General features: G+C 39.2%; 1 protein-coding gene across 1 annotated transcript in view; it reads left to right on the plus strand.

The window, feature by feature from the left end:
* nsd1b (nuclear receptor binding SET domain protein 1b) overlaps window positions 1-27,173 on the plus strand; it is a 40,708-nt gene extending 13,535 nt beyond the window's left edge. The window contains exons 9-24 of the mRNA XM_059351703.1: window positions 1,599-1,641; window positions 2,762-2,988; window positions 7,003-7,140; window positions 9,131-9,254; window positions 10,815-11,015; window positions 11,107-11,286; window positions 12,844-13,000; window positions 15,147-15,352; window positions 15,998-16,110; window positions 16,204-16,350; window positions 16,653-16,775; window positions 16,863-16,979; window positions 18,233-18,374; window positions 18,835-18,941; window positions 20,786-20,987; window positions 23,176-27,173. Of these exons, the coding sequence (XP_059207686.1) occupies window positions 1,599-1,641; window positions 2,762-2,988; window positions 7,003-7,140; window positions 9,131-9,254; window positions 10,815-11,015; window positions 11,107-11,286; window positions 12,844-13,000; window positions 15,147-15,352; window positions 15,998-16,110; window positions 16,204-16,350; window positions 16,653-16,775; window positions 16,863-16,979; window positions 18,233-18,374; window positions 18,835-18,941; window positions 20,786-20,987; window positions 23,176-23,918 (2,970 nt within the window). The 3' untranslated portion in view covers window positions 23,919-27,173. The remainder of the gene's footprint in view (window positions 1-1,598; window positions 1,642-2,761; window positions 2,989-7,002; window positions 7,141-9,130; window positions 9,255-10,814; window positions 11,016-11,106; window positions 11,287-12,843; window positions 13,001-15,146; window positions 15,353-15,997; window positions 16,111-16,203; window positions 16,351-16,652; window positions 16,776-16,862; window positions 16,980-18,232; window positions 18,375-18,834; window positions 18,942-20,785; window positions 20,988-23,175) is intronic.
* Window positions 27,174-27,588: the final 415 nt, after the last annotated feature.

Here is a 27,588-nt window from a genome sequence, read left to right on the forward strand (position 1 = left end):
TAAATTATTTCCACATGGAAAGCAAGTAAACTAGATGGGGTCAGTTTATCAAGATGGGCCCGTTGCAGACATGATAGTTTTGTTCTAAATGTGTTTTTGGAAAATTAGGTTTTAGGGCTGCACATTTAATCGAATTTTAATCGTGGTCACGATTTTGGCCGCCACGATTAAATTAACCTGTCGTTGCCGATTTTTCCATTTTAAAATGGGGCTCTCCAGCACTTTCCACTAGCCTGGCTAACACCAGACAAGTCTCAAATGAGATTTGCTCTGGAAACCAACCATTCATTTCTCCGTAGAGGAGGTGTGGTATACGATCCTCCGGAGCCGTTTATTGGGCGCTTAGAATGTCTATCAAAAGCGTCTGTTGGTAGCTCTTAGCCAATCGTATCAGTTATACCAGATGACGTAGTAGAGCAACAGAAATGGATGTTTGTTGTGTGTGTGTCTGTGAGAGAGTGTTGCTTGCTGCTTTGCTTCTCCAGTTCTCGCTTCCAAGTGCCGAGTAGTACGCGTCATCGTCTTGCCGTCCCTCCCCGCTCTGTGATTGGATCCCTAAAACAGGGCTAAGTAACTGCCTTGGTTTCCAGACCGCCTGGAGGTTCGAAATTAAATTCAAGCTTGCAAGGCAGTATGGGTATACCCAGGCTAACTTTCCACACCAGTAGTCCACCAACCATCAGGGGGCGGAGCCAATTTTCTCCTCTAAAAAAAGCCTGGTTGCTGGTTGGATAGAACGCTGAGCAGGATGTGACGTACTTGACGCCACAACAACATGCGCCATTTGTAAAAGCTGGCGAAGCAGTGTTGCCAACTTAGCGACTTTTCAGGCCACCTTAGCGACTATTATTTTTTTTAAAACGACTGGCGATAAATCAAGCGACTTTTTCTGGTGTTATTGGAGACTCCTTACTCAGCAGGGGGCGGCAACTCGTTAAGAACTGGGAATTTCCACCATTTGCTCCGTCCTCTGCCCGAGGTCAATTCCCACCGGGCGCGTAACGAGTCAGCCGTATACAGCCATTTCGCTGCCGGTGGAAATCCCCAGTAAGAACGAGCCGAATCGGCACAGTCCTCCTGCAGCAGTCTCTCCCAGCTGCAGAGCCGGAGGGGATGTTAACCCCTTAGCGTCCAGTCTGCAAATTGCTAACAGGCTAACAGTTAGCTCTGTAGCAGTACAGTGTGTATGTGCTGCTGCTGCAGGAGGTGTTCACTTAGCAATCTCTGTTTGTTTACAACAAGCACCAGACACTCTGTACACACTAAAAACTGTTCCTATAGTTTAAAAATAGTGCAATAAAAATACAGATGTTTTCCCTAACATGATGAATAATCGTGATTAATGATAATGATAATCGTGATTATCATTTTGGTCACAATCGTGCAGCCCTATTAGCTTTCAGGTCTGCCTGATTGACTATGGACCACTAAACAAAATCATGCAGTTTAGTCTGCAGAAACTCGCAAGCAGCATGGAAACAGAGAAGAGCATTTTGGACGGACATAGTAATCGGGATCAGTGAAGATGAAAATGAAAGAAAATTATCAGAACAACGTTTTTTTGTCATTCTGACATGATAATGTTTCTATCGTCACAGGTCAAAACACTGAAGAATAATTCAAATCCTGCTCCTCAATCAGGTCAGTGAATCTTACGTCTTACAACAGTGTGTGTTGATGCTACAGTACACTTTTTTTGTGAAAAGTACTGTAAAAGTAAAATATTTTGAAATGTGGCAAAGTGGAGTCATGTGCCCGTCTTTATGAAAATTCAACATTTAAGAAAAAGTTACCTCATGAGAAAAAATAAAAAAATTCTTTAAAAAAAAAAATATTTTTTTGGCATTATAACTGTTTTATTCTGCACAACAGAGATTTTTGACCTACTTCTAGCCATGATTTTGCTCTTTCCATAGAGGTGTAGGTCTTACACACAGTCGCCCATGAAGTTGGAATCATTCTGTTTTCAGACACAATCCTGTGTTAATTGTGGTTTTATTTTCATTGTGATATGTTTGGAAGAGATTGATTAATAAAGTTTTGAGAGGATATACACTTAATCTGTCAAATAAAAACACATTGTCACAGTAATTTCATGGAAAGAGGTTAAAATATTTTATTCCAACTTCATGGGAGACCGTGTATATTGCAGTAAAAAAACGAGGCCACGGTAAGTAAAGTAATCTAAAAACATCCTGAAACATCTTGGGGTTCAGCGGGTTAAAATAAATAATTGTGATAAACCAGCTTTAGTTGTGGTAACTCGTTCTAACCAAGGTTATAATAGTTAACCAAAACTAACGAAATAACAAACACTAGAATTGAAAAAACATTTTCGTTAACTGAACTAAAAATAAAAAATTATAGTTAAAATGTCCTTTGTTTTCGTGTTTGTCAACTTTTTCCATACGTAAACCTTTTTGGTTGATATGAAATCTCTTTCATCTATATTTATTTAGTTTTATGACTTAATAAACTTATTGGGACTGAGGTGTATCAGACAAAGGAAATAAAGGCAACATTTATTGTGACCTTTTTGAATCTGGCACCTAACAAATACCCCATTACAAAAAAAAACTAAAACTAACACTTAAACTAATAAAAACTGAACTAAAACTAAGCATTTTCAAAAAATAAGAACTAAACTAAAACTAGCAAACTCACTCTAAAAACTAATTAAAGCTAACTGAATTTGAATAAAACTAATGAAAAATCCCAAACTATTATAAGCTTGGTTCTAACACATCTTTCTTACACCCAGATTCTGGACCGCCATCTTTAAAATCAAAGAGTAAGCAGTTGACAGCCTCCAGCTCCACGCCGACACCCACAGAAGCTCCCGCCTGTTCGCCCACAGACCCCCCTCCCAGCTCCCCCGCTCCGTCCACACCGGGGCCGGCCCCGCCCGAGCCCGCCCAGGTGGAGATGCCGTCAGCAGATGTTGATGCGCCTCAAACAGAAGAGCTAAAGGACACAGTAGAGCCAGAGGTCAGCCATCTTTCTTTTTTCTTTTTTTTTAATAAATCTGTTTATTGAAACACATCACATCATGTTACATGACCTTTACAAATAAATGCAGGATTTTTTTCCCCTCAAATAAACAAACTAACAAACAAGTAGAAATCATAGGAAACATTATCCCACCCCCCACCCCAGTTGGTCTTCCCTTTTCAAACAGAACATCTTATCAACCACTTTACATTCGTACATTCATACTGATGTAAGAGAATAAGAGAAGAAGTGTTGTTAACTCCAACACCGTAGGAGTTGTAGCTACATTATCAAATATGAGATAAGAGGCTGCTATGCAGTATAGAATTTCTCAGTTGACCCTCAGAGGGAAAATTAGATTTTTTCTCTTTTTTTTTTTTTAAACTTAATTTTTTATTGACATTTTTCCACTCCACATGTAAACATCAAAGTATACATATAGATCCATGTATTACATCTTATGGGTGAAGCGGTTGAAAAAACCCAGATACAACTGAAAAGAGAACAACAAAAAGAAAGAAAGTACAGTCATGGCTACATGCGTCCATTATTAAATTTCACAGATATAAGAGGAAAGAATATGAATAAGATACATTTCAAGTATTCCCAACTGTGTCCCATCGCGTCCACTACTCCCATTTAGTCAAATTGACATTTTCCTTCATTCTAAGTCTATATGTCATTCTCTCCATGTTATGGATTTCTCTAGATTTTTTCTAATTTAAGGAATGACATTAGGTCAGTCTGACAAGATTGTTCTGCTGGGGTTTAGGCAACTTCCAGTGTAGAAGGATACGCCTGCAGACAATCAGAGAGGAAAAAGCTAAAACCTTTAATGTCTTCTTACTGAGTTCTGAATAATTTGAGGGAACTCCAAAAATAGCAATGAGCAGACAGGGAGTCATAGCTCCACCTAGAACAGGGGTCGGCAACCTGAGGCTCTGGAGCCACATGTGGCTCTTCAGGCCGTCTGCAGTGGCGCCCTGTGACTGTAACAAAAGAATTATACAGACTGAAATGGTTATTTCTTAACATTTTCATCGGTGTAGGCCCAAGGCAATTTGTATTCTTCAATTATAAAAATGTGTAGCTTATATAAGGCATTTGTAATCAACTAAAAAGTGTTGTTGCTTGCAAAAGCTCACAATCCGGTGTCTTAAACTCTAAATTCTGCAAACTTCAAGTAAAGTTTTGAGTTTTTCCTAGCCAGGTTCGCTTTCAATTAAGAATTTGCATTTGGGTCCTCATTGCATTTCTACACAATCATATAAATAAATGCTCATTATGACCTATTAGTAATGTTGGTAGGATAATTTAAACTTAGTAAATGGGGTGCACTTATATAGCGCTTTTATCCAAAGGGCTTTACACTACACACTACGCTCATTCACCCATTCACACACACATTCATACTGGTGGCTGAGGCTACCATGGTCGGGGATCACCACCAACCCTCCGATCACTGGATGAATGCTCTACCAACTGAGCCATAGCTGCCCCTAATATGCTGTTTTATCTTCATTGTAAGACTTGAAATAAGGTTTGTGGCTCCATTCCAATATTTTTACTCTTTTTTTTTGGCCAACAATGGCTCTTTTGCTCTTAAAGGTTGCAGACCCCTGACCTAGAACCTCATGATCTTGAAAAAGCTCTTCCAGAGCCCTGTTAGCCTCGAGCATGACCACAAAGTATGGGCTAAGTCAGCTGGGACAAAGCCACTATTACTGTACTCTATGGCAGTAGTTCTCAACCTTTTTGAGTCGCGGGCCCCAATTTAACATGCATGTTGTCCGTGACCCCCGCTCACTGAACACAGTCTCACATGCACAGTTCAGATCATACAAACTCAGTTGAAACGACAAATTTTGGACAAATAATGAAGCAGACAACAACTAAAACATCTCTCTGTCTGTGCATTTATAAAAAAATATATATTTTATTGTTACTTTTAATCTAAGTCCTTTGCTATAAGTCTAAAGGTCCATTGTGACCTCCTGAGTGTGTAACAGTCAGCTTCAAGCCAGAGACTCCTTGGAAAGTAAAACTTGATACTTTGGGATTTGTCAGAAAAGACACAAAATGACCAAAAAATTACATAAAATTAAGCAAAAAAATTACCACAAAAAGACACAAACTGACAGAAAAAGACATAAAATGACCAAAAAAGACACAAAATGACTAAAAGAAGACACACAATTACCAAAAAAGACACAAAATGACCAGAAAAGACACAAAATGACCCAAAAAAGACACAAAATTACCAAAAAATGGCATTTAATGACCAAAAAGACTAAAACACTTTAACACATGAACATTTTAACACAGTGGAGACAGAGCTGACTTCCAAAATGATTTGGCGACCCCCAGAAATCATCTCGCGACCCCAATTGAGGTCGGGACCCCAAGGTTGAGAATAGCTGCTCTATACTATACTTACACTATACTGTCTATTGCAAGCTTCACTCCTGCCTGGAAAAATCTTTGCTAGTTTTGCTTTGCTGAAATGCATTCTATACAGTACTTTGAATTGTATGAAGTTAAGACGGGCACAGGATGAGGAGCTACTCACTTGTAGTTTGGCTCTCTCCCACCAAGGATCCTGGAGTTAAATTCCTAGCTCTTTTTTCAGCCATCTTTTTTCTCCCGGTTCACACTGTATGTAGGAAGTATTTAGAGAATGATTTACTGTAATTATGCTATACTTCACTTAGGGCTGCACGATTATGGCTAAAATGATAATCACGATTATTTTGATCAATATTGAGATCCTGATTAATAATCACAATTATTTGTTGATTTAATATAATGTGTTTGTTTAACTAATGGGTTCTCAACACTGTAGTAGAGATAGCAGTTGTTATTTTAGGCTACTTTTGTTATTAACCCATTTAGGCCTAAAACGTCTGGAAAAATGCCTGTAAAACCTCTGGGCGATTTTAAAATAAGCCCCTAAAACCTGAAGTTTTTCTTGAAATTCAACAGAAGTGTCAACGCTTCCTACTCCATAATTGATTTTTCAGCCTCTGTAGCAGATAGAAATGAAATTCAAAAAGTATTTGAGAGCTTATAGCTGTTATATCTGAGCTCCCTCCGCTATAGTCGTCTTCCAACATGATTTCAAAGTTCTGGAAAAGTCCCATGATGCATTGCGACACTCCCACATGTATGCATTTCATTGGCCAAGAGACCGAAAATAGGTGGAAAAAACTACAAATACTACAAAACGACGTATCTGATTTAGAAAAACGCAACAGCGCTCACGGTTTTAATGGTAAGAATGCGGTAATGCTTACCTGGCTTAGATGGGTTAACAATAACATATTCACACACATTTCCCTTTCCATTTCATTTGGGTCCCTTAAATGTCAAGTTAATTATGTTAAATTTTATTTTCTATACAGCACCAGATCACAACAGAAGTCATTTAAGGTTACCTTTCCTATAGAACAGATCTATACCTTGTCATTTTATTAAACAAACTAAACAGCCTCATGTTATGATCGTGCGTGATCAGACGGTCAGCTTTACCTTTGCAAAAAAAAAAAAAAAACATTTAATACAGATTGTTCTATGAAGGGAATGATACATTTTAAATATCGCTCTATCACGGGAATTTGATCATGGGAAGCCGAAATGGTGATCGTGATTAAAATTTGATTTATTTTGCAGCCCTGATTTAACTAGGACCCATATTTATCAGCCTTTTCAGAGAAGGAAATCAGTCATTACCTGACTCCTATTCAGTCCCACCTTTAGGTCTAGAAGGAAATTATAAACTTTCTTAATTTATTACATTAATTTTATCTCAATAGCCAATATTTAGGAGAAGTCCACTGCTGTTCTAAGCTCTTAGGAGTCACCAGGAGCTGACAAACCAACTCTACAGCTCTTCAGGTCTTTTCCCCACCACTCAGCACATGCACCCCTCTTCAGATGCTGTGACCTCCTGTGATTAAAGCTAGATATAAGCCCTGATATATTCCTGTCTCAGTGTGTCCTTTGTCTCTTTAGGAGGACCCATCCACCTTGGATCACAGCTTCTCCTCCATGAAGGAGGACATTTTGCTGTGTGACGACGCACTTTTACCCTCGAGGAAGATCATAGGGGACCGAGGAGGTCCTGCCTCCATGAAGGAGAACATATGTCAAGTGAGTCCCAATTTACTGATGGAAACAGGTCTTCGGGTTCAGGGTCAATCAGGTTTGTAAATGTGTAAACGAACCTTTAAATGCACACACGGATTTGTGAATGTATACAGAAATCTGCAAATTTGTAATCAGGAGCCATCTGTATGTAATCAAAAAAAACTCCAAATCTGTATTCACACCAAGGTTATAATAGTTTGGGATTTTTCATTAGTTTTAGTTTTAATTTCGTGGTGAATTTTTGTTTTCAAATTCAGTTTTAATTCGTTTTTAGAGTGTGTGAGTGAGTTTGCTAGTTTTACTTTAGTTTTTATTAGTTTTAGTGTTAGTTTTAGTTTTTTGTAATGGGCTATGTGTTGGGTGCCAGATTCAAAGAGGTCATAATAAATTTTGCCTTTATTTCCTTTGGTTTATCCATCTCAGCCCCAATAAGGTTATTAACTCTTACAGTTCCAAGTGTTTTGAAGGTTGGTTGGAGTGTAGACATCCCAGTCTCACTAAACATATTTACCATGTGTTCCTGCATGTTCACTAACCAGCAGCTATTTAGTTGGAGCTAAATAAATACATTTCATATCAATTAGAAAGGATTATGCAGTGTTTCTCAACATGTATTCTGCTGCAGCTGCTGGAATTTCAGCGTCGCCGCAAAAAAACGTGATTCGTAATATGATGGTTGAATTGAAGACTTTCACTTGCACACAGTGAAAGAACAACATCCAAAGTTTACAGAGTTTTGCGCCCGCGACACTTTTACCTTAATAACTGAACGGTTTGAGGTAATCCGGAAAATTCCAATGTTTTCTGAAAAATGAGAAGTTGCTCTTTACAGCCAACATGGTGTCATTACGGTAATTTCACTCACACTTCTCCTGGAAGCCCACAAAGCAGGAATACACACACTCAGTGGTGGAGAAATAGAAACACTGGATTATGTATGAAAAAAGTTGACAAAGACGAAAACGAAGGACATTTTCACTATAATTTTAGTTAGTTTTAGTTAGTTTTGTAACCACACAATACAGTTTCAGTTAGTTACCGTTTTTTTTCTTAAACTCTCTTTTTTTATTTTTATTTCTGTTGACGAAAATGTTTTTTCAATTCAAATTTTCGTTATTTCGTTAGTTTTCGTTAACTACGATAACCTTGATTCACACTTGGTGTATTGAGATTTGTAAATGCGGTAAGAAATCTGTAAATGTATACATAGATTTAAAAAAACCTGCAAAAGAAATCCAGCACAGTAAAGTTCAAATATATGCTCCCTTTCTCTTTATAAACATAAATCAATAAGTCAGACTGGGCTCCAGCATGGATATAATACCACACTTTACCTGTCAGACTACACAGGAAATAGAAACGCAACACTGCTACTATTTATTAGTCTATCTCTATATGTATTTTTTATCATGCTCTAGTTGTCTTAATTGTTTATTTATTGTTTTATCTTTTTTATCTAGCTTTTTATTTTATTATTTTTATTTTATTTTTATTTTTTATTTTATTTTATTATATATATATATGTATATATATATATATATATACTTTCCATTTTCATTATTGACTTTTACATTTTTATTTATTTTATTTATTATTATTATATATATCATTTTATCTTATTTTATTTTATCTTACTTTATCCTTTATCTAATTAATTTATAACCTGCCTCCAGTGTTTCCTCACTGCTCCATGTTGAGATGGCGCCTCCTCAGTTCCTCAGTTTGTGCTTTGTTTTTAATAGGATGGGTGGGATGAACCTGGGTGGGCTGGAGGGTGTTTGTTTCTATGTTTTGTTATCTTTTTATTATCATTATTTTCTCCTTTCTTTTTTATGTAAAGCGCTTTGTGTTGCATCTCGCTTGTATGAAAAGTGCTATACAAATAAAGTCTGATTGATTGGTTGAACACACTTGACTTACCTTAACAGCCACTTTGAATCCCTCTTATTATACATTGTCAGGTGTTTTAAAGCTGGCTGTTGTCCTGTTTCAGGTGTGTGAGAAGACGGGGGAGCTGCTGCTGTGTGAGGGTCAGTGCTGTGGAGCCTTCCACCTAGCTTGCATCTCTCTGGCCGAGGCCCCGAGGGGGAAATTTGTGTGTCCGGAGTGCAAATCAGGTATGTCTGTGTTTAAAAACCTTCTTTGTAAATAGAGATAGAGATACTAACCCTCTGAACTACAACCCACCAGTGGGTTTCAAAAACATGTTTTCTTACATCTGGAAAAATAAACTAATCTAAGCTTAAAATAGGGATATTTAATCAAAATAACTATATTCTACAGATCCCATTTACATTTTTTTTACATACAGGAACACTCAGAACAGAATCCCCACCCCAAAAAGTAAAAATATATAGATAGAAAAATAATAATAATGATGGTCAATAGATGAGTAAATCTAAGACAATTATAGTTAGTTAATTATAATTAGTTAAGTATGTTGTAAAAGAGGACATATATAAACATAAAAAGGACAGAATTTTACAGAAAACAAAGCAAAAAACATTAGAGAAGTACAGTACATACTGAATAGTATTTAAGCGGGTTGTCATCTAAGCACAATGAAATCTGTGGTTGTCCTAATTAACTTGAGTCATGCAGCTCTGATTTCTCTTCTCCCATTTACATTTTTGCCAAAAATAAACTCTTTACACCATTAGTGCATGCACGTTGGCATTAGGCGGCCTGGGGGCCACATCCAGCCCACGTGAGGTCACCCAGAATTTAGAAATCAATACAACCACAGTGCTTTTATTTTGAAGGCGATTTACGTACATGCGTGCGTGCATAGACACCTTCACAGAAATGCATTCCACAAAAAACACTGACTTACCTTGTAACCTTGTCAATACAATGTCATAGAATTAATAAATTGTTGGTTTACTGCATAACATACATGCTCTATATTGTTTTTGTGGCTTGAATATATGTTGTGTTGAAAATAAATGGAAAAGTAAGATAATGTTTGGAGTTTTTACTATTTTTTACTGCTTTATTTGACTTAGTCCACATTAACATAGTCTAATCATAACATGTTTTCTTACCACTAACAGCTCTAAAACCAGATAATTTACTGCATTTTATAAAGCGATGAAATCAATTTTGAGCAGAATTTAATTCAGAGTTTTGGTCCGGCCCTCCGCAAAACTTCACAGTATCTCATGTGGTACACTAACCAGATCCTTTAAAAAACGATTTAACTTGGATGCCGATCAGAGTGGAGCAAGATAGTGTTGTAAAAATATTAATAGTTCAATATGTACAGCTTCCAGAGCCACCATTTTTTTACTAATATTAGTTGTTTTTTTTTTACTTTTTTTGTGATATAAAGTATAAAAGAAACGTGACTTGTGTCATTTTGTTAATTTTTGGCAATATAACTGTGTTTTACTACACAAAAGACATTTTTGAGTTCTGATTGTGCTGATTCCATAGAGGTGTATATTACTATTATTATTGCATCGTGAAAAACCAGGAACAACAGAGCACAAAAAAAAGACCTTTGATTGTTGTATCGACAAACAAAAAAACCCCAAAAAATTAATTTCATTTCTTTTCATGCCATTGGGTTGATAATTGTAAAAAAAAAAAGAAAAAGGTAATAAATAGAAGAAAAAAAGGGTAAAAATTAAATTGAATTGAAATTGAATAGTGACTGTGAACTTGTCTTGTGTCAGGTATCCACACCTGCTTTGTATGTAAAAAGCGCAGCGAGGATGTGCGTCGCTGCATGATTCCCGTGTGTGGGAAGTTCTACCACGGCGAGTGTATCGCCAGCTTCGCCCCGACTGCTCCTGTGAACCGAGGCTTCCGCTGCTCCATCCACGTCTGTCTCACCTGCTTCATCACCAACCCCAACAGCTCGTCCATCTCTAAAGGTAACCGGAGGACACTCGGACACTTTTCTGTGATAACCTGAGATGTTTGGTGCAGCTTCCGTGCTCTGACTGTCTGTTTGTTCCCCTGTAGGTCGTCTGGTGAGGTGTGTGCGCTGTCCTGTAGCCTACCATGCTACAGACCTCTGCATGGCAGCAGGCAGCGTCGTGCTCTCCAACAATAGCATCATCTGTCCCAACCACTTCACCCCCCGCCGCGGCGTGAAGAACCACGAACATGTCAACGTCAGCTGGTGCTTCGTCTGCACTGAAGGTACACATTCAGGATTACTGATTACTTGAAGCCTCAGCCTGGGTGGAACTGAACAGCTAATAAACTTGTAACATAAATCTGACATCTCACATTTTTGCTTTAAGCTGGCTAACTAGCAGTAGCAGGAACCAGTTGCCTGAAACCAGTGGAGACTCCAGGTCTCCATCAACACTTTTTTACAGTTTAATTGAGCTATGCTAAAAATCGATTTTGGCGTCTAATCAGACTTCTGTCCTTGTTCCAGTTTACATGCAACTGAGAAAATCGAATAACTGACATGAGCGGTTTTATATGACCCCCTTTCCAGTTGACCTCAGTTTGACACTTTGTGCCGTCACTACTGACCGGCTACTGTGGCAGGCTAATATGACCGGCAAATGCGACCGGCAAATGCGACCGGCTACCAGCTAATGTGACTGGCTAATGTGACTAGCTAATGTGACCGTCTAATGCGACCCGCTAGCGGCTAATGTGACCAACTAATGCGACCGGCTAATGCAACCGGCTACTGGCTAATGCGACCGGCTAGTACAACCGGCTAATGCGACCGGCTACTGGCTAATTTGACCGGCTACCGGCTAATGTGACCGGCTAACGCGACTGGCTAATGTGACCGGCTTTCTTAAATGTTTTTGTTCCGGGTCAAAGCACGAGGGGTGGGGGGGTGGAGCGAGTGGAGCATGCGTTGTCTTGTCATGCATGCCGCCGAAAATCCTATTCCAATCGCACTGGATGTCTTACTCAGAGTTGGAGAACTCCGACATTAACATGGACTAACACGTTTACATGCAAGACAACTGAATGTCCAGTTATAGTCAGATTAAGGCAAAATTTTGTTTTTTTCAAGTGTCATGTAAACGCACTGACTGTGTCTCAATTTGGATACTTCTTAATACATTTCCATGTAATACACTGTGTACATTATGTACTTACTCGACTAGTGTACAATATCTTATAAAGTTGTTACAGCAAATGTGTTAGTTGCTTAAACATGTCCAGCAGTTCTGTGGCAGTAGCAATCATTTGGAGTAGTTTCTCTTCACTGGATGAATTTAAGTCCAATATTCACCTTAAACTTATCTCTGCTTTTGGTCACTCTCTTTAGTCAAGTCAAGTCAATTTTATTTTATATAGCCCAGAATCACATATCAGATTTGCCTCAAAGGGCTTCACAGACTGTACATGGTACGACACCCTCTGTCCTTAGACCCTCACAGCAGCCATGGAAAAACTCCTCAAAAAACCTTTTAGCAGGGGAAAAAGAAGAAGAAACCTCAGGGAGAGACAGAGGAGGGATCCATCTCCAGGACGGACAGACGTCAATAGATGTTGCTCTTTAACTGCTCCACTATGTTCACCAGAAAGTTGCAAATAAAACACTCAATGTGCCATAAACCAAAGCAAGAATCTAAAGGAAGCTAAACTGCTTTGTACAGATTATTACAGAAAACACCAGTAACCATAATGGAGCTCTCACCAAATAGTAGCTAGCCAACCTTCACATGCTACCCTAAAACAACAGTTAAAAAGTTGTGTTGTCTTCCTCCTGGCCACCAGGGGGCAGTCTGCTGTGCTGTGAGTCCTGCCCTGCTGCGTTCCACCGCGAATGTCTTAACATGGAGATGCCTAAAGGCAGCTGGTACTGCAACGACTGCAAGGCTGGAAAGAAACCTCGCTACAAGGACATCCTCTGGGTGAAGGTTGGCCGCTACAGGTCAGTTTTTCTCTCAAGTTAAGTTATAAAAAGCTATAAAAATATTTTCAAGGTCAAGATGCAATGAAAAAGCATTTTTTAACCCCTTTATATTACATCGCTGTTCATATTGTGCACTTATTTGACAATAAATGCCCAAAATTGCATATTAAAAAAAAAGAAGAAAAAAAACTTTTTTTTTTGTATTTTAATATTACAATACAATAATGTTTTTCTTTAAAATTAAAACATAACGTGTATAGATAAGTTGGCATTACCAATTGCTACCAATAATATCATAACATTCACATTTAAAATTAGGGCTGAACGACTTGGTAAATGGACTGCACTTATATAGCGATTTTATCCAAAGGCTTCCAGTCGACTGATGGCCGCTCTACCATCTGAGCCACAGCCATGGGAAAATAATCTAATTGCATTGCCAATTCTTTCACTAATGTTGTGATTGTGATTTAATCTGTAGTTATTTTCTTAAATTACTCATCTTCTGTGCTGTTCACAAGCAATAAATCCTTCTATAGTCTTAACCCAGTGGTTCTCAAATGGGGGTACGTGTACCCCTGGGGGTACATGAAGGCACTCCAGGGGGTACGTGAGATTTTAAAATATACATTTAAAAAGTAGCATCCATGCAAAAATTCTATAAAAATAATTATTTAATAAATATTTTAGGAAAATATAAGTATAAGTTCATAAAATGAATTTTATATTCAGTAGGCTATTCAGTTTCATGATCCTAAAAACCCAGAGTGTCCCCCATACCAGGATGGTTGGACCCAACCTGTCATATGCCACCTGGCATCACCTGTCAATCACTAGAAAACTCAAAGATGGAGTCGTGGTTGAAGCGTAGCAGTTATATTTTTAAATGGTTGTATGCTCACTGTTTTTACTACATTAGTTTGAATCACTACATTTTAGTGATGAGAAATATTTGCAATACATTTAGTCATGGATTATTAACATTTAAAATGTTTGAAATAGTTTTTTTCAAAAGTTTCAATTTTGTATGTGTTTATCAGTTCCAAAGTTTAATAAATCAGACACTGATGGCAAAGCGCTCTGTTTTTAAGTCTTTTTTTTTTGTCAACCAAAAATGCTTTGCCCTGGTTAGGGGGTACTTGGCTAAAAAAATATTTCACAGGGGGAACATCACTGAAAAAAGCTTGAGAACCACTGGTCTAACCAACACAATGCTATAGAATCAGTATATAAATTGTTATTTCCTGTTGGCAACATCTATAGGTTATAATTAGATGAGATAAACATGCATGAATGTATACGACAGCTTTATATAACTACTTTACAGTACTTTCTGATTTGACTTCCAGTCTTGTAAGCATGTAATAATTACATGACAAAAGCTCCAGAATAGGCCTTTTCAGTGTAAACAATGTGGAAATCTTACTGATCTTTTTTGTAAAAAAAAATATGAAAATAACAAATCTGTGACTCAACCTCTAAAAAATATTTAGAAAACTTACAAGTTCTTGTAATAAACATGGGGATTGCACCTTAACACTGTATATGTTACTCTCCAGTCAGTTACAAATCGCACAAGTGCAGAAATAAATAAAAAGAATTGTGATTTGTTATGTGGTGGCCCAATTTAACTCCTGATTTTATTTTATTATATTATATTGTGTACACTCAACAGATAATAACAAGACAGTCTGGCTGCAGACCTGCACTGTGAGGTCTGGAAGTTGATTTGAAGCCTTTCAAAATAAAAGCGAGTCTATTGGAAGCACATATTTTTCGTTCCCTATGTTTATTTCTTGGGTCTTTATTTGATGTATACGTAGAATAAAACCAACAAAATATTTTGTTTGTTTTTTATCTTGATATTTTCTTGTGTTTTTTCACCTTATCCAGTTGAACTGGAAAGATATACATTTGTTTAATCTTTTTAATTGAACACATCAATACACATTGATTTTCACAATGTATTCATAAAATAAAGAACCAAGAAATAAACTCGGGGAACGAAAAATATGTGCTTCCAGTGTGCTCGCTTTTATTTTGAAAGGCAACTTCCGGTCCTGATACTGCAGGTCTGCAGCCAGACTCCCCTCGATAATAAAGTCTCTGAAGCTGTTCTGTCACTTTCAAAAAGTCAAAACTTTTCCTCTCCTGACTCATTAAGGTGGTGGCCTGCAGAGGTCAGCCATCCCAAAACCATCCCAGAGAACATCCAGCGAATGAGACACGATGTCGGGGAGTTTCCCGTCCACTTCTTCGGCTCCAATGACTACCTGTGGACTTACCAGGCCAGGGTCTTCCCTTATATGGACGTGGACGCTAACAGCAAAGAGAAGATGGGGAAAGGTGTTGATGCCACCTACAAGAAAGGTATTGAGTGTGGCTTCTTATGTTGTTGGTTGTGCCTTCGGGTTGTGTGATGACTTAGGCCTGGGTGATATATCAATATGAAAAATATATCGATATATTTTTAAATGTGATATGGAATTCAAATTTCAAAAATCTAATTTGCGCAAATTGACATAAAAATCACTTACAGGATTCAGAAAATAAATGAATATAATATTTGATATTCATCATTTGGACCGGTGTTGATTTAAAAAAAAAAAACGAGAAAACGAGAAAATAATATTAATGTCGAACATTTCTAAAGCTTGATTTTTGGAATAAATACATACTTGGTTGTATGAGTGTGTTTAAGTGAAAACTGAGTCAAATTTCTTTGTGTTTTAAGATTTTTTTTTATTTAAATGTGCACTTTTTGGAGCTTTGATTTAAAAAAAAAAAAGGTTTTCCTGTTGTTATACAGTATTTATGTTCACTTAAATAAACGGTTTCAATAAAACTACTTGTGACATGTTATATTTGACTTTTACTGAACATTTGCTCTCACTTTTTGATAAAAATATCAGGATATATATCGTATATTGATATTCAGCCTAAATATATTGGGATATGACTTTTGGTCCATATCGCCCAGCCCTACGATGACTGACTGTTCATCTCTGTCCTCAGCTCTGGAGGAGGCGGCTGTGCGGTTTCGTGAGCTGCAGGCGGAGAAGGAGCTTCGGCAGCTGCAGGAGGACAGGAAGAACGACAGGAAGCCTCCTCCATACAAACATATCAAGGTCAGGGTTAGACTTGTGCTCTTACTTCAAAGTCCTGTCTCTCATGTCAGCCTATTACACATTTTGTCTGTCCTTCATTTTTGACTCGTTCAGGTGAATCGACCAATAGGAAAGGTTCAGATCTTCACAGCCGACCTGTCAGAGATTCCACGCTGTAACTGTAAGGCGACAGATGAGAGTCCGTGTGGGATGGACTCAGAGTGCATCAATCGCATGCTGCTGTATGAATGTCACCCGCAGGTACAGAAACCCCTCCGTCACACTCACTGAATGTATATTATAGATGGAAGAATAATTTCCACAGATATTAACGTTGCAGTCAGTAATTTGCACTGCATCAAATCATTAACTTCCCTTACAAATCTTTTATTTTTCTTCAAAAGATTAAACATGAAAAGTCACAAAAAGCACAGTTATACATTATCTGCACTCTAAAAAATGTCCTCTTTAACAAACTCACGTCTCCACCCAGCTGACCAAACACATAAATTACACAAAACAAAAACAAAATGAGGAGCTTAAAGAAGTGTAAATGTTTGCAGGTTTGCCCGGCAGGTGATCGATGTCTCAACCAGGCGTTCACCAAGCGTCAGTACAGCCAGGTGGAGATCTTCAGGACGCTGTCTCGAGGCTGGGGGCTCCGCTGTGTCCACGACATCAAGAAGGTAACTACACTAGTGTCAATAACAGCAGAGATGCCATCAGACCATGTTCAGAGGCTGGAATAAATAATGAATGTTTTTTTCTCTCAGGGGCAGTTTGTGAGTGAGTATGTCGGGGAGGTGATCGACGAGGAGGAGTGCAGGTCCAGGATCAGACACGCCCAGGAGAACGACATCTGTAACTTCTACATGCTGACTTTGGACAAGGTACAGCTGCAGAGACCTCATAACAGTATATTAACCCTCTGGGACCACTCGGGACATTTTCTGGCACATTTTTCACTTTTGTTTTGGCAATAATTTTGCCTGTGATACTGTAAATGACATGATTTTTGGAAGACATTTTTTTTCCTTGATATATTTTGAAATTCAAATTTCAATTTTTCTGTGTCTATAATACACTGTGTACAATTTACTATCCTTTCAGACCCATCGGGCTGTAAATGTCCACCTCCAAAAAAATGCTATAAAAACTTTACAGATTAATATTTTTTTCTATTTCTTTTCTGCATAAACCACTTAAACAACTTCCGCCCGGGTCAAAACTACCAAATATTCAAAGATTTTGAGGATTATAACCATTTAAATGCTGGTTTGACTCGATGATGTCACTGTTTTTCAATGACAAAAACACAAAAATGTAGTTATTTTCAATAAAAAAAAATTTTTGGCTGGGGCATTTTTTTTTATCACAGCCTTGGATATGTCAAAGATTAGCAACAAAATACATTTTGATGCATTTTTAGTTTTTGTGTAGTGTCAGATTTAAGATGTAAAAACCCTGTTATGGCAACTTGATGGCAGACATGTCCACATGTAAAAATATTACTGTCATTAATTTTCAATTTTTTGGGTTACATTTTTCAATCCACTTCACTCCTGATCAAAACTATCAGCCAAAAATGATTTATTATGTGGAAACAACTACATTTTTGTGAAGTGACACTTTGCATCAAACTGGCATTTAAAGGGTTAAAATTATAAAAATGTTTAAACATTAAACATTTGGTAGTTTGGAGCAAGGCGGAAATTGTTTAAGACGTTTATGCAGAAAAATGTAGAAAGAAATATCAATCTGTAAAGTTTTTATCGTGTTTTTTTTTAAAGTGGACTTTTTTAGCCCGAGGGACTGGAAGGGTCCTAAATTAGAGTGGGCCCAGAGGATTAAGTAGTTAAAAAGCCCTATCTTAACTAAATAAATTGTGCCTACATAAATGCAATACATATACATACAAATAATATCATAACATATTTAGAGTATATAGAACAATCTGAGTGGGGTATTCTGCATAATGATTGATCACCTTTATTTTTCATACTCTAAGTACATTTTCTGACACTTTTGTACTTTTACTTCAGTACGTTTTGAATGCAGGACTTTTACTTGTTGTGGAGTCATTTCATAATGTGGTAGTAGTACTTTTACTGAAGTAAGGGATCTAAATACTTCTGTGTGTTAGGATCGAATTATCGACGCCGGGCCAAAGGGGAACGAGGCCCGCTTTATGAACCACTGCTGCCAACCCAACTGTGAGACTCAGAAGTGGACAGTCAGCGGAGACACCCGGGTGGGACTGTTCGCTCTCGTTGACGTCGCTGCAGGTAAATAAAACATATCCACAGATCTTTTGGCGGTTGTGGCTCAGTTGGTAGAGCGAGTTGCCCCCCCAACTGAAGGGTTGGTGGTTCGATCCCTGACCGTCGCAGCCTACATGTCGAAGTATCCTTGAGCAAGATACTAAATACTAAACCCCAAATTGCTCCCGATGCTGCGTTCATCGGTGTGTGAATGAATTCCCAATGGTGGCAGGTGGCACCGTTTAGAGTAGCCTCTGCCACCAGTATGAATGTGTGTGTGAAAGGGTGAATGAGCGCAGTCTGTAGTGTAACTCGCTTTGAGTGGTCGCCAAGCGAGTAGAAAATCGCTATATAAGTGCAGGTCCATTTACCATTTACCATTTATCTTTTCACTGACGTAACAATTAAATCTGATATTTGGACAGAGAAAAAATGTAAATGGAGGAATCTTATGCAGTGATATTGTGTGTGTGTGTCTGTTCAGGCACAGAGCTCACCTTCAACTACAACCTGGAGTGTTTGGGGAACGGGAAGACGGTCTGTAAATGTGGAGCACCAAACTGCAGCGGCTTCCTCGGCGTCAGGCCAAAGGTGAGGGCAGCCGGTGTTGCCACATTGGTCTGATGTTTTCCAGCCCAATAGGTGCTCAAAATCTGCCCAAACTGATAAAGAAACGCTCAAAGATAAGAAACAATACAAACCGTTTTTTCAGCTAATCACAATAATAAAGCAACAATTTAAGTCTTCACAAGTGTACTAGAACCATGCAAGACAATATAGCTCCCTGTAATGTAATGTGAATGTGTTGGTCATGAGTTTCCTTAAAACCAGTCTAATGTCATGGGGTCCTTCTTGACCCCTGAGGAGGATGGGTGTGATTCTTTTTTTAAAATTTTTGCTGACATCCAAAAATGAACAATGCTTTCAAAACATGAGTTTCACTAAAATTGGACATAACCTACTCTGTACATTCCCATCAACACATTATCATTTCACTGTAACTATTGAAAAAAATTATCAGGTTTTCTAACTTTTTTTGTCTATCAATTTTTATTCCGCTCGGGGAACAAAGGACCTTTTTTAGAAAAAACCCTTTTTGAGAAAAGCGGGGAAAAAGGGTCCTATGTTCCCCAGTCTCATACAAAGAGTGGAACATAGACACGCTCCCACCTCTAACATTTGAACATCTCTAGCAGAGTGGCAATATGTTGCCTCAAATACGTTGTTGACTTCCCTTAGAACAGATGTAGACATACTTGGTAATTTTATCCATGTTTAGTTGGTGTTGTGGTCTACTGCATAACTTTATCCAGAGCAGACACTTATCTGGGTTGAGATGTGGCTTATGAAAGGGTAGAAAATCAGCCCCGTGGCCCAGCCTGTTGGGATACCTATGTACCTCATGCACACCGATTGACCATTTTAAACTGAAAATGTAAAGAAAAAACATATAAAAACAAATGAAAACTGAGTAAATCCAATGCATTTCAATGGAAGGGAAGCAGACAATGTCCTGATCGTATTGGCTTAGCTATGCTCACTATGATGGCTCATCGACTTTGGGGGCGTGGCTTCGCCATAGGTTAATTGTGCAGGAAACCGAAGATTACTTTTGTAATACATAACATATGTATTCTCATCATAACATAACATATTATCATCTTGCTAATCTCTTTTGTAGGAATGTGTTTGTGACACATTCCTACAAAAGAGATCAGCAAGATGATTATGAAGCATTACAAAGGTTATCCAAAGTATTTAGAATATGTTATGTATTCCAAAAGTAATCTTCCAACATTCCTACATCCTACATACAGAGTGCTGGCTGTGCATTTTCTCTGGCATTGTTGTATTGCATGTGCACATTTATTTTAAAGTCTGTTCGTGGGATATGTGTGCTTCCATAAACATTTTAGAGCAAATGAAACAAAGACAAACTAGAAGGCACTCTAGAGCACAGACCTCTGCCAAGGCAATGCCAAATCTTGCAACATTAACAAAAGTGAAAAGTAATGAGTGTATCCGCCCGTGTGATTTGGGTCCGCTCCAAAATTAAATGTTGTTTTCTTGGCCCGTGCTGATCCAAGAGGGTTTTTAAGTCGTTTATTTAGTTAAGAAGTAGGATAATTTTCTCAACACATAAAGGAACACTACAGCCTTCAGTTTATTACAAACACTCAGAGACAACACAACAACACAAAGACATAGTTTTTCACAGGAAAGGGATGATAAACTCATCTTAAAAATGTCAATAAAACTTTCAGACAAATGCAGTGCAGTGAAACGTTCAGTATTTACCGCTGAGATGTAGTGGAGTAAATGTATAAAGTTAGATAAATATTCGAATGAAGTACAAGCACCCTGAAACTGTACTTGAGAAAATGCAGTCAGGTACAAGTTATGTTAAAGTGCTGAATTCTCTCCCTCCAAACCAGAACAACCCTCCATCTGAAGACAAAGGCCGTAAAATGAAGAGGAGGGGTCACGGCAGGAGGAAGAAGAAGGTGGTGGTGACCAAAGAACGAGAGGACGAGTGTTTCAGCTGCGGAGACGGAGGACAGATGGTTTCCTGCAAGAGACCCGGCTGCCCCAAAGTTTACCACGCCGACTGCCTCAACCTCACCAAGAGGCCTGCAGGTCAGTCTGATGAGCTGAAATCTGGGCTGTTGGACACATGTGCTGTGTTCCAATACCCATACTTCCTGTACTTACTATACTTAGTTTGAGTACGCAGGGTGTTCCGATTCTGATCGTGGCGAAAAGAAGTGTACCTAAAGGACCCGGATGTTGCCCTCATAACAGTCAAAACGCTGAGTGTGCAACGATGTACACTATACGCCAGACCTGGGCATTGGGCGGCCCGCGGGCCACATCCAGCCCGTTGGCTGTCCTTGTCCGGCCCGCGTGAGGTTACTCAGAAATTAGAAATCAATACAACCGCAGTGCTTTTATTTTGAAGGCGATTTACGTATAAGTTACCCAAGTTACCTCGCTACCTTGTCAAAAACACCTATTGCTTTTTGCATAAAGTTAATAAATTAACAATTAACAAGTAAATAAATTCCTTGGTCACCTTGTGAATCCACCATAAGAGCTACGAGGTGGGAAAACAATAACAAACATTAGCATTAGCACTGGAGCTAACAAGCACTTTTACTATAGTTAAGACAACAAATATAGCCACTAATATATATGACAGAATAAATAAACTTTAACAAACCTTGTGTCCTGTCAGCCAGCCACTATAGAAGCCTTTTGATACTTTATATCAACTTTATATGAATTACTACGCACTCGTTATTATTTACCGTTCGTTTTTTCATTTAACCGTTCTACCGGTTATTTCCTGTCACTACCTTTCAAAATGAAAGCACTCGTTTCACACTGGACGGCACCTTTTCAAAATAAAAGCATCACAACATTGTCAAACACCTAGAAAATGTACAAACATGAAAAACAAGCTATATAATACAAAAACATAAATAGGAACCTTGCTAAAGGTCATTTACAGTTGTGTTTAAAATAAATGGAAAAGTGATATACTGATTGGAGTATTTACTACTTTTTACTGCTATATTTGATTTACTCCACATTAACAGTCTTATCATAACATGTATTCTTATCAGTAGCAGCTCAAAACCAGATAATTTACTGTGTTTTATAAAGCGATTACATTAATATTGAGCAGAATTTAGTTCAGAGTTATGGTCCTGCCCCTGCAACCTTCGTGGTATTAGTCATGAGGCCCCTTGGGAAAATCAATTGCCCACCCCTGCTATACGCACTCAACGGCCGCCATCTTGTCTACGTAGCAGAAGAGGCGGAGCCAGGCAGAGCCGCTCAGCTCGAAAAAATTTGGTTTTAGGACATGTAGAAAAAAAATATTACCATTTTTTTTTATTCACCTTTTAAGGCAACTCATGACCAAAACATTGAAATATAATTTTCATATTTTTTCATCATTATTATTGACATTAATATATTTTTTAATGGTTATAGTGAAATAATAATTTCTTGATGTGAATGTACAGAGTAGGTTATGTCAACTTCTAGTGAAACTTCTGTTTTCAAAGCATTGTTTATTTTTGGATGTCAGCAAAAATAAAAAAAGTATAACACCCATTCTCCTCAGGGGTCAAAAAGGACCCCATGACATACATGTCCTAAAATCAGTCTAATGTCATGGGGTCCTTTTTGACCCCTGAGGACCACAGGTGCTATAAAAATGTATAAAACACGTAAAAAAAAGAAGAAGTCCCTTTATTGTCATTGATCAAGTAACAAGTACCATTACAACGAAATTAGCCATCATCCTATCCAAACGTATACAACACACACAAACAATCAACATGACAGAGGTAAACAGGACAGGATGAGCACACGTGAGGAAAGGAAAGGAGGAAAAAAAGCATGAAAAAAACCTCAGCAACATGAGCATAATACATTTTCACAACATGAACAGACTTATGACATGCCACAGGGCAAGGGGGAGCCAGCATAGCTCCATAAATTAAATTTATATTATCTATAAAGGATGCAGAGGGGCACATATGCTTAAAAATTTCAAGCAATTCTATTAAAGTTAACCTTTATTAATCGTATGTTGAAAATTATTTGGGGTCAAAAAGGAACCCAAGAGGACAGGAGGGTTAAGTAACTTTCACAGACTCATATCCTAAACATAAAAAACAAAACCATAGGGTTTTTTTTAAGTGAGTAGTCTTTAATGCACCATTTCAGACTGACACGTGTACATTTTGTTTTGCTTGTATAATAACTATGAAGTTTGAACCGTTGGGTGACACTCATTCTTTACTGATTGCAGGTCGCTGGGAGTGTCCGTGGCACCAGTGTGACATCTGTAATAAGGACGCGGCGTCTTTCTGTGAGATGTGTCCCAGCTCCTACTGCAACCAGCACCGCGACGGCCTGCTCTTCATCTCTAAACTCGATGGCAAACTGTGCTGCAGCGAACATGACCCCTGTGGGCCCGACCCGCTGGAGCCCGGGGAGATCCGCGAGTACGCGCCCGACCCCAGGTCCCTGACCTCGGGGCTGGGCATGGCCGTCATCCCCTCTGCTGCTTCTAACACCGCCACCGGTCAGAAACCCTCCTCCAGGAAGGTCCAGGAGGTCCGCACCAGCACCGGCACCAGTGCCGGCACAGGTGCTTCCTCCTCGCCTCCTCCTTTTTCCATCCCGGTACCCATCACTATTCCCGTGGCGGCGCCCTCCTCGTCGCCTCCCTGCAGCTCCGACCCTCCCAGCAGCCCTCCCGTGTACGACGTCCCGCACTACTCACCCATCTCGTCATATGAGGAGGAGAGGGATGTTGAGGAGGAAGAGGAGGACCTTCTGGAGGAAGTGGAGGAGGAGTCAGAGGAAGAAGGTGAGGTGGGGAGGCAGAAATCAGATGTTCATGAAGAGGAGGGAGAGGAGATGCAATACCTGGAGATCAAGGAGGACGAGGAGGAGGAGGAAGAGGAGGAGCAGGAAGAGGACGAGGAGGATGACGAGGAGGAGGAGGAGGAGGAGGAAGAAGAAGAGGAGGAGGAGGAGGAGGAGTGATGCACAGTGAATTATTATCACATCTTCACTAAAGTGGGGAGGCTAATGAGGATTAGCCAATCACAAGTAGCCCAGTCTGTCGCTGTTTGTATCCAACGAGCAGGTGGATGTACTGAAGAACTTTTAGGACAAAACTAAATCAAAACCAAAATAAATTGTCCATAAATCAAATCAATAAACATCATAAATACTGTATAGAACCACATATATATATATATAAATATATATAAACACACACAAATATTATTTATTTCGTATTTGTTTAGTTTTGTCCTGATAATGGCTTCTTGACACAGTGACTTTGCACACACTGGCGCTGACTGCACCTTCACATGGGAGATCTGACAAAGACAATTATCTGGAACTTCTACATACAGTGGAACTTTGTGAACATATTTCACTCCGATATACTTGTTTTCTCACTGATTTTCACCTGCTGGTTTGTTTTGGTATTTGTTCTCAGTAGTATTGCAGCAAGTTGTCCTTCAAACAGTTTGTATGTAGTTGGAGACATGGTGTCTGCAGAGCTGGTGTGTACTTGCTGTAGGTGTTTCGCGCTAGAAAAAACTGCACTGTAACTTTGTGTCGACACAGGGTGACCTGCACAAGTTAACTCAACTTGGTTGCATTTGAATCAATTGGTGGCCACCAAACAGAATGTATCTGTAAACTAGAAGAGCGCTTAGTGAACACCAACACCAGGCCCAGTCTACCAAAGTTCATAGAAGTGAAAAATGATTTCTGCCCCCCCATGAATTGGATCTGCCTTTGCTACATGATGATGTCATTATCAAGGGAAGGTTGGGGGGTTGTCTTATTGCCTACTGCTATAAAGGTCCTATGATTTCTACCTGATCCAATTGTGACGATGTGTTCAAAATCAAAATTAGTGGAGGTAATGTACCGGACCGTCGTGGTGAAGAAGGAGCTGAGCCTGAAGGCAAAGCTCTCGATTTACCGATCCATCCATGTTCCAGCCCTCACCTATGGTCTTGAGCTTTGGGTAGTGACCGAAAGAACAAGATCGCGGATACAAGCGGCTGAAATGAGTTTCCTCTGTAGGGTGTCTGGGCTCAGCCTTAGGCCACGTTTATACATAGCAGAGTATTTAGAGAAACTAATATCCCCCCCCCCCGTTTTCAAAAAAAACATTGTGCACACAACCTCTTTTTCTCATGCCATTCCTCCGGGAGGACAACTTCTTTCTCGAAGTTTGTCCACCAGACCGCAGTTCGCCCAGGTCGGATCCAAAATCGGCGGCGGCGACTTTGGCAGGCAATGTACATACGTGTTGTATGGGAAAGCTGCAGTAAAAATGCTGACCTACGTGCACTCCTTCGCCTCTGCTCCTCAATATAGTATAGCAGTTGTATTTTCAATTTCAAACAGACCAAAAGCGTTTGCACAAACATAAAAATGAGTAGCACCTTAACAGCATCCATGGTAGCCAAACAACCTGTAAACATAGGGCGCTCACATGACGTGAAGCATTTTCTGCCGCGTAGAATGAGCGTGACGACCTAAAACCCCGTTTGTTTCTCCCAGTTGACACGACATCACATAACCACAGTTTTCCAAATTCTCCACTTTGCCCGGAGTTTGTAAAAATAATTGTTTTCTGTGATAAAAACAGGGTTTTTGTGTAAATAAGGGGCCAAACCGCATGGACATATCTGCGTTTTCCCTTTGTGGTAACGGGGCCTTAGAGATAGGGTGAGGAGCTCAGACATCCGGAGGGAGCTCGGAGTAGAGCCGCTGCTCCTTCTCCTCTAAAGGAGCCAGTTGAGGTGGTTTGGGTATCTGGTAAGGATCCTCCCGGGCGCCTCCCGTTAGGTGTTCCGGGCACGTCCAACTGGTAGGAGGTCCCGGGGAAGACCCAGAACACGGTGGAGGGATTACATCTCTCTCCTGGCCTGGGAACGCCTCGGGATCCCCCAGGAGGAGCTGGATGTTGTGGCTGGGGAGAGGGGCGCTTGGAATGCCCTGCTTAGCCTGCTGCCCACACGACCCGGCCCCGGATAAGCGGAGGAAAATGGATGGATGGATGAATGGGTAATAAACCAGTAAACTGTTCAAATGAAACGCAACCAGCTCCAACAGTACTAAATTTTTCTCTTACTAGACACAGGAGTTTTTGCTTTCTTTTTCCAGTTCTTCTTAACATCTCTGATCATCTGATGGTGCTTCTAGATCAGACTATCTACGATAAAATGTGAAAGTGCCATATGACCGGCAGTGTAGCCTCAACATGAGCTCACATGACAACAAGATGCAGCTTATTTTGGAGCAAGTATTGGGGGATTTTTTTCTCTAAGTTTCGACCATTTCATGCGGAAAAAAAAACAGATCTGTACGAGACTAAAGTGGCGAGGGATTCAGTGTTGGACTGAGAAATTGTTTATACCTTCACATGTCTTGCTGTCTTATTGGACAACTCCTGAAGCTCATATCCTCCACTGAAGAAGAGACAGTACAAAGTTTGCTCTGGTGTGTATGCTGTGCTCTGTAGTCATTATATTAATACTTCTCTGTGACGCACAAATGATGATGAGGAGGAGAGTTGGAGGGTGTTTTTTCTCCGTTCGCTCCTCACATTTGACTCTCCGCCAAGGAAAAAACAAAAAGTCTTCGATTGGACGCTTGAAACGATAGACTCCTGCCATGACGCTTGCACTTCAGTATGTGTTTTTGCCACATGTGTTTTCGCTCTGTCTTCAAGCTTAATATTGTCCGTGTGTTATCTGCCAATGCCTTAGAGTGTATTTCTTTGGAGATATTTTTAAGGAATGGTTTGGCGCCTGTGAGAGCCAAGTGTCCCTACTAATGCCTTTTTACAGTTGCCCAACAAGCAGTGTTTCATTCCAGTGTAATTATGACCTGTTAGATCTCAACCATTGACCTGTTAAAACAACTGCTATATATAAATATATAAGAAAAAAGTTATGAAATAAGCTTTGTACCGGCCTCATTCTTTGTTCATCTATTGGTCCAACTTAAAGCTAAAAAGAAAATGAAGATCTGTGAGAATCTTTTAAATTAAAAGTCAGACGAGGACAACATGAAGAATATTGTATATTTTTTTTGTATTGTTTCTACTGTGATGTCAAAAAGCCAAAGACTGTATAAAAGAAGTGGACATGGCCACCGTTACATCACCCGTTGGTTTGTGGACTACGGTTTTTAAACCTCAAGTTTGTCATTTTGGCCAGCACCTTCTTGGTTAATAATTAAATTCCATCTGTACTTCAAAATGAACGGCCTGGCTCATCAGAGTGTCTTCTAGTTCAACTGAACACTGAACAAAACCAAAATGTTAAATAAAACACTGTAAAAGGATCAACATTTCAAGATAAAAACACAGTGCACTGTGGTAGTAACCAGGGGCCGGATTTCCTAAGAATGTTCTGAAATGCTATTCACCATTTTTTTCTTCAGAATTGTCGTATATCTTTAGCCTGAGTATACCTATACTGTGTACGCTCGAATTTCAAATCTCATTTGTGATATAGTCTGGTGTTATCCAGGCTAGTATATCTAGTAAATCTTCTTAGTTTTCTCACTGGAAGTTCTTAGATTATTAACTTAAGATCACTCGTGTGACGTTTATATCCGTGAAAAAAATGGAGGATATCGCCAGTAAGCGTAGCAGGAACTTTTCCAAACAGGAGTT

The sequence above is a fragment of the Centropristis striata genome, chromosome 15 (genome assembly GCF_030273125.1).
Source record: "Centropristis striata isolate RG_2023a ecotype Rhode Island chromosome 15, C.striata_1.0, whole genome shotgun sequence".
Lineage (NCBI taxonomy): Eukaryota > Metazoa > Chordata > Actinopteri > Perciformes > Serranidae > Centropristis > Centropristis striata.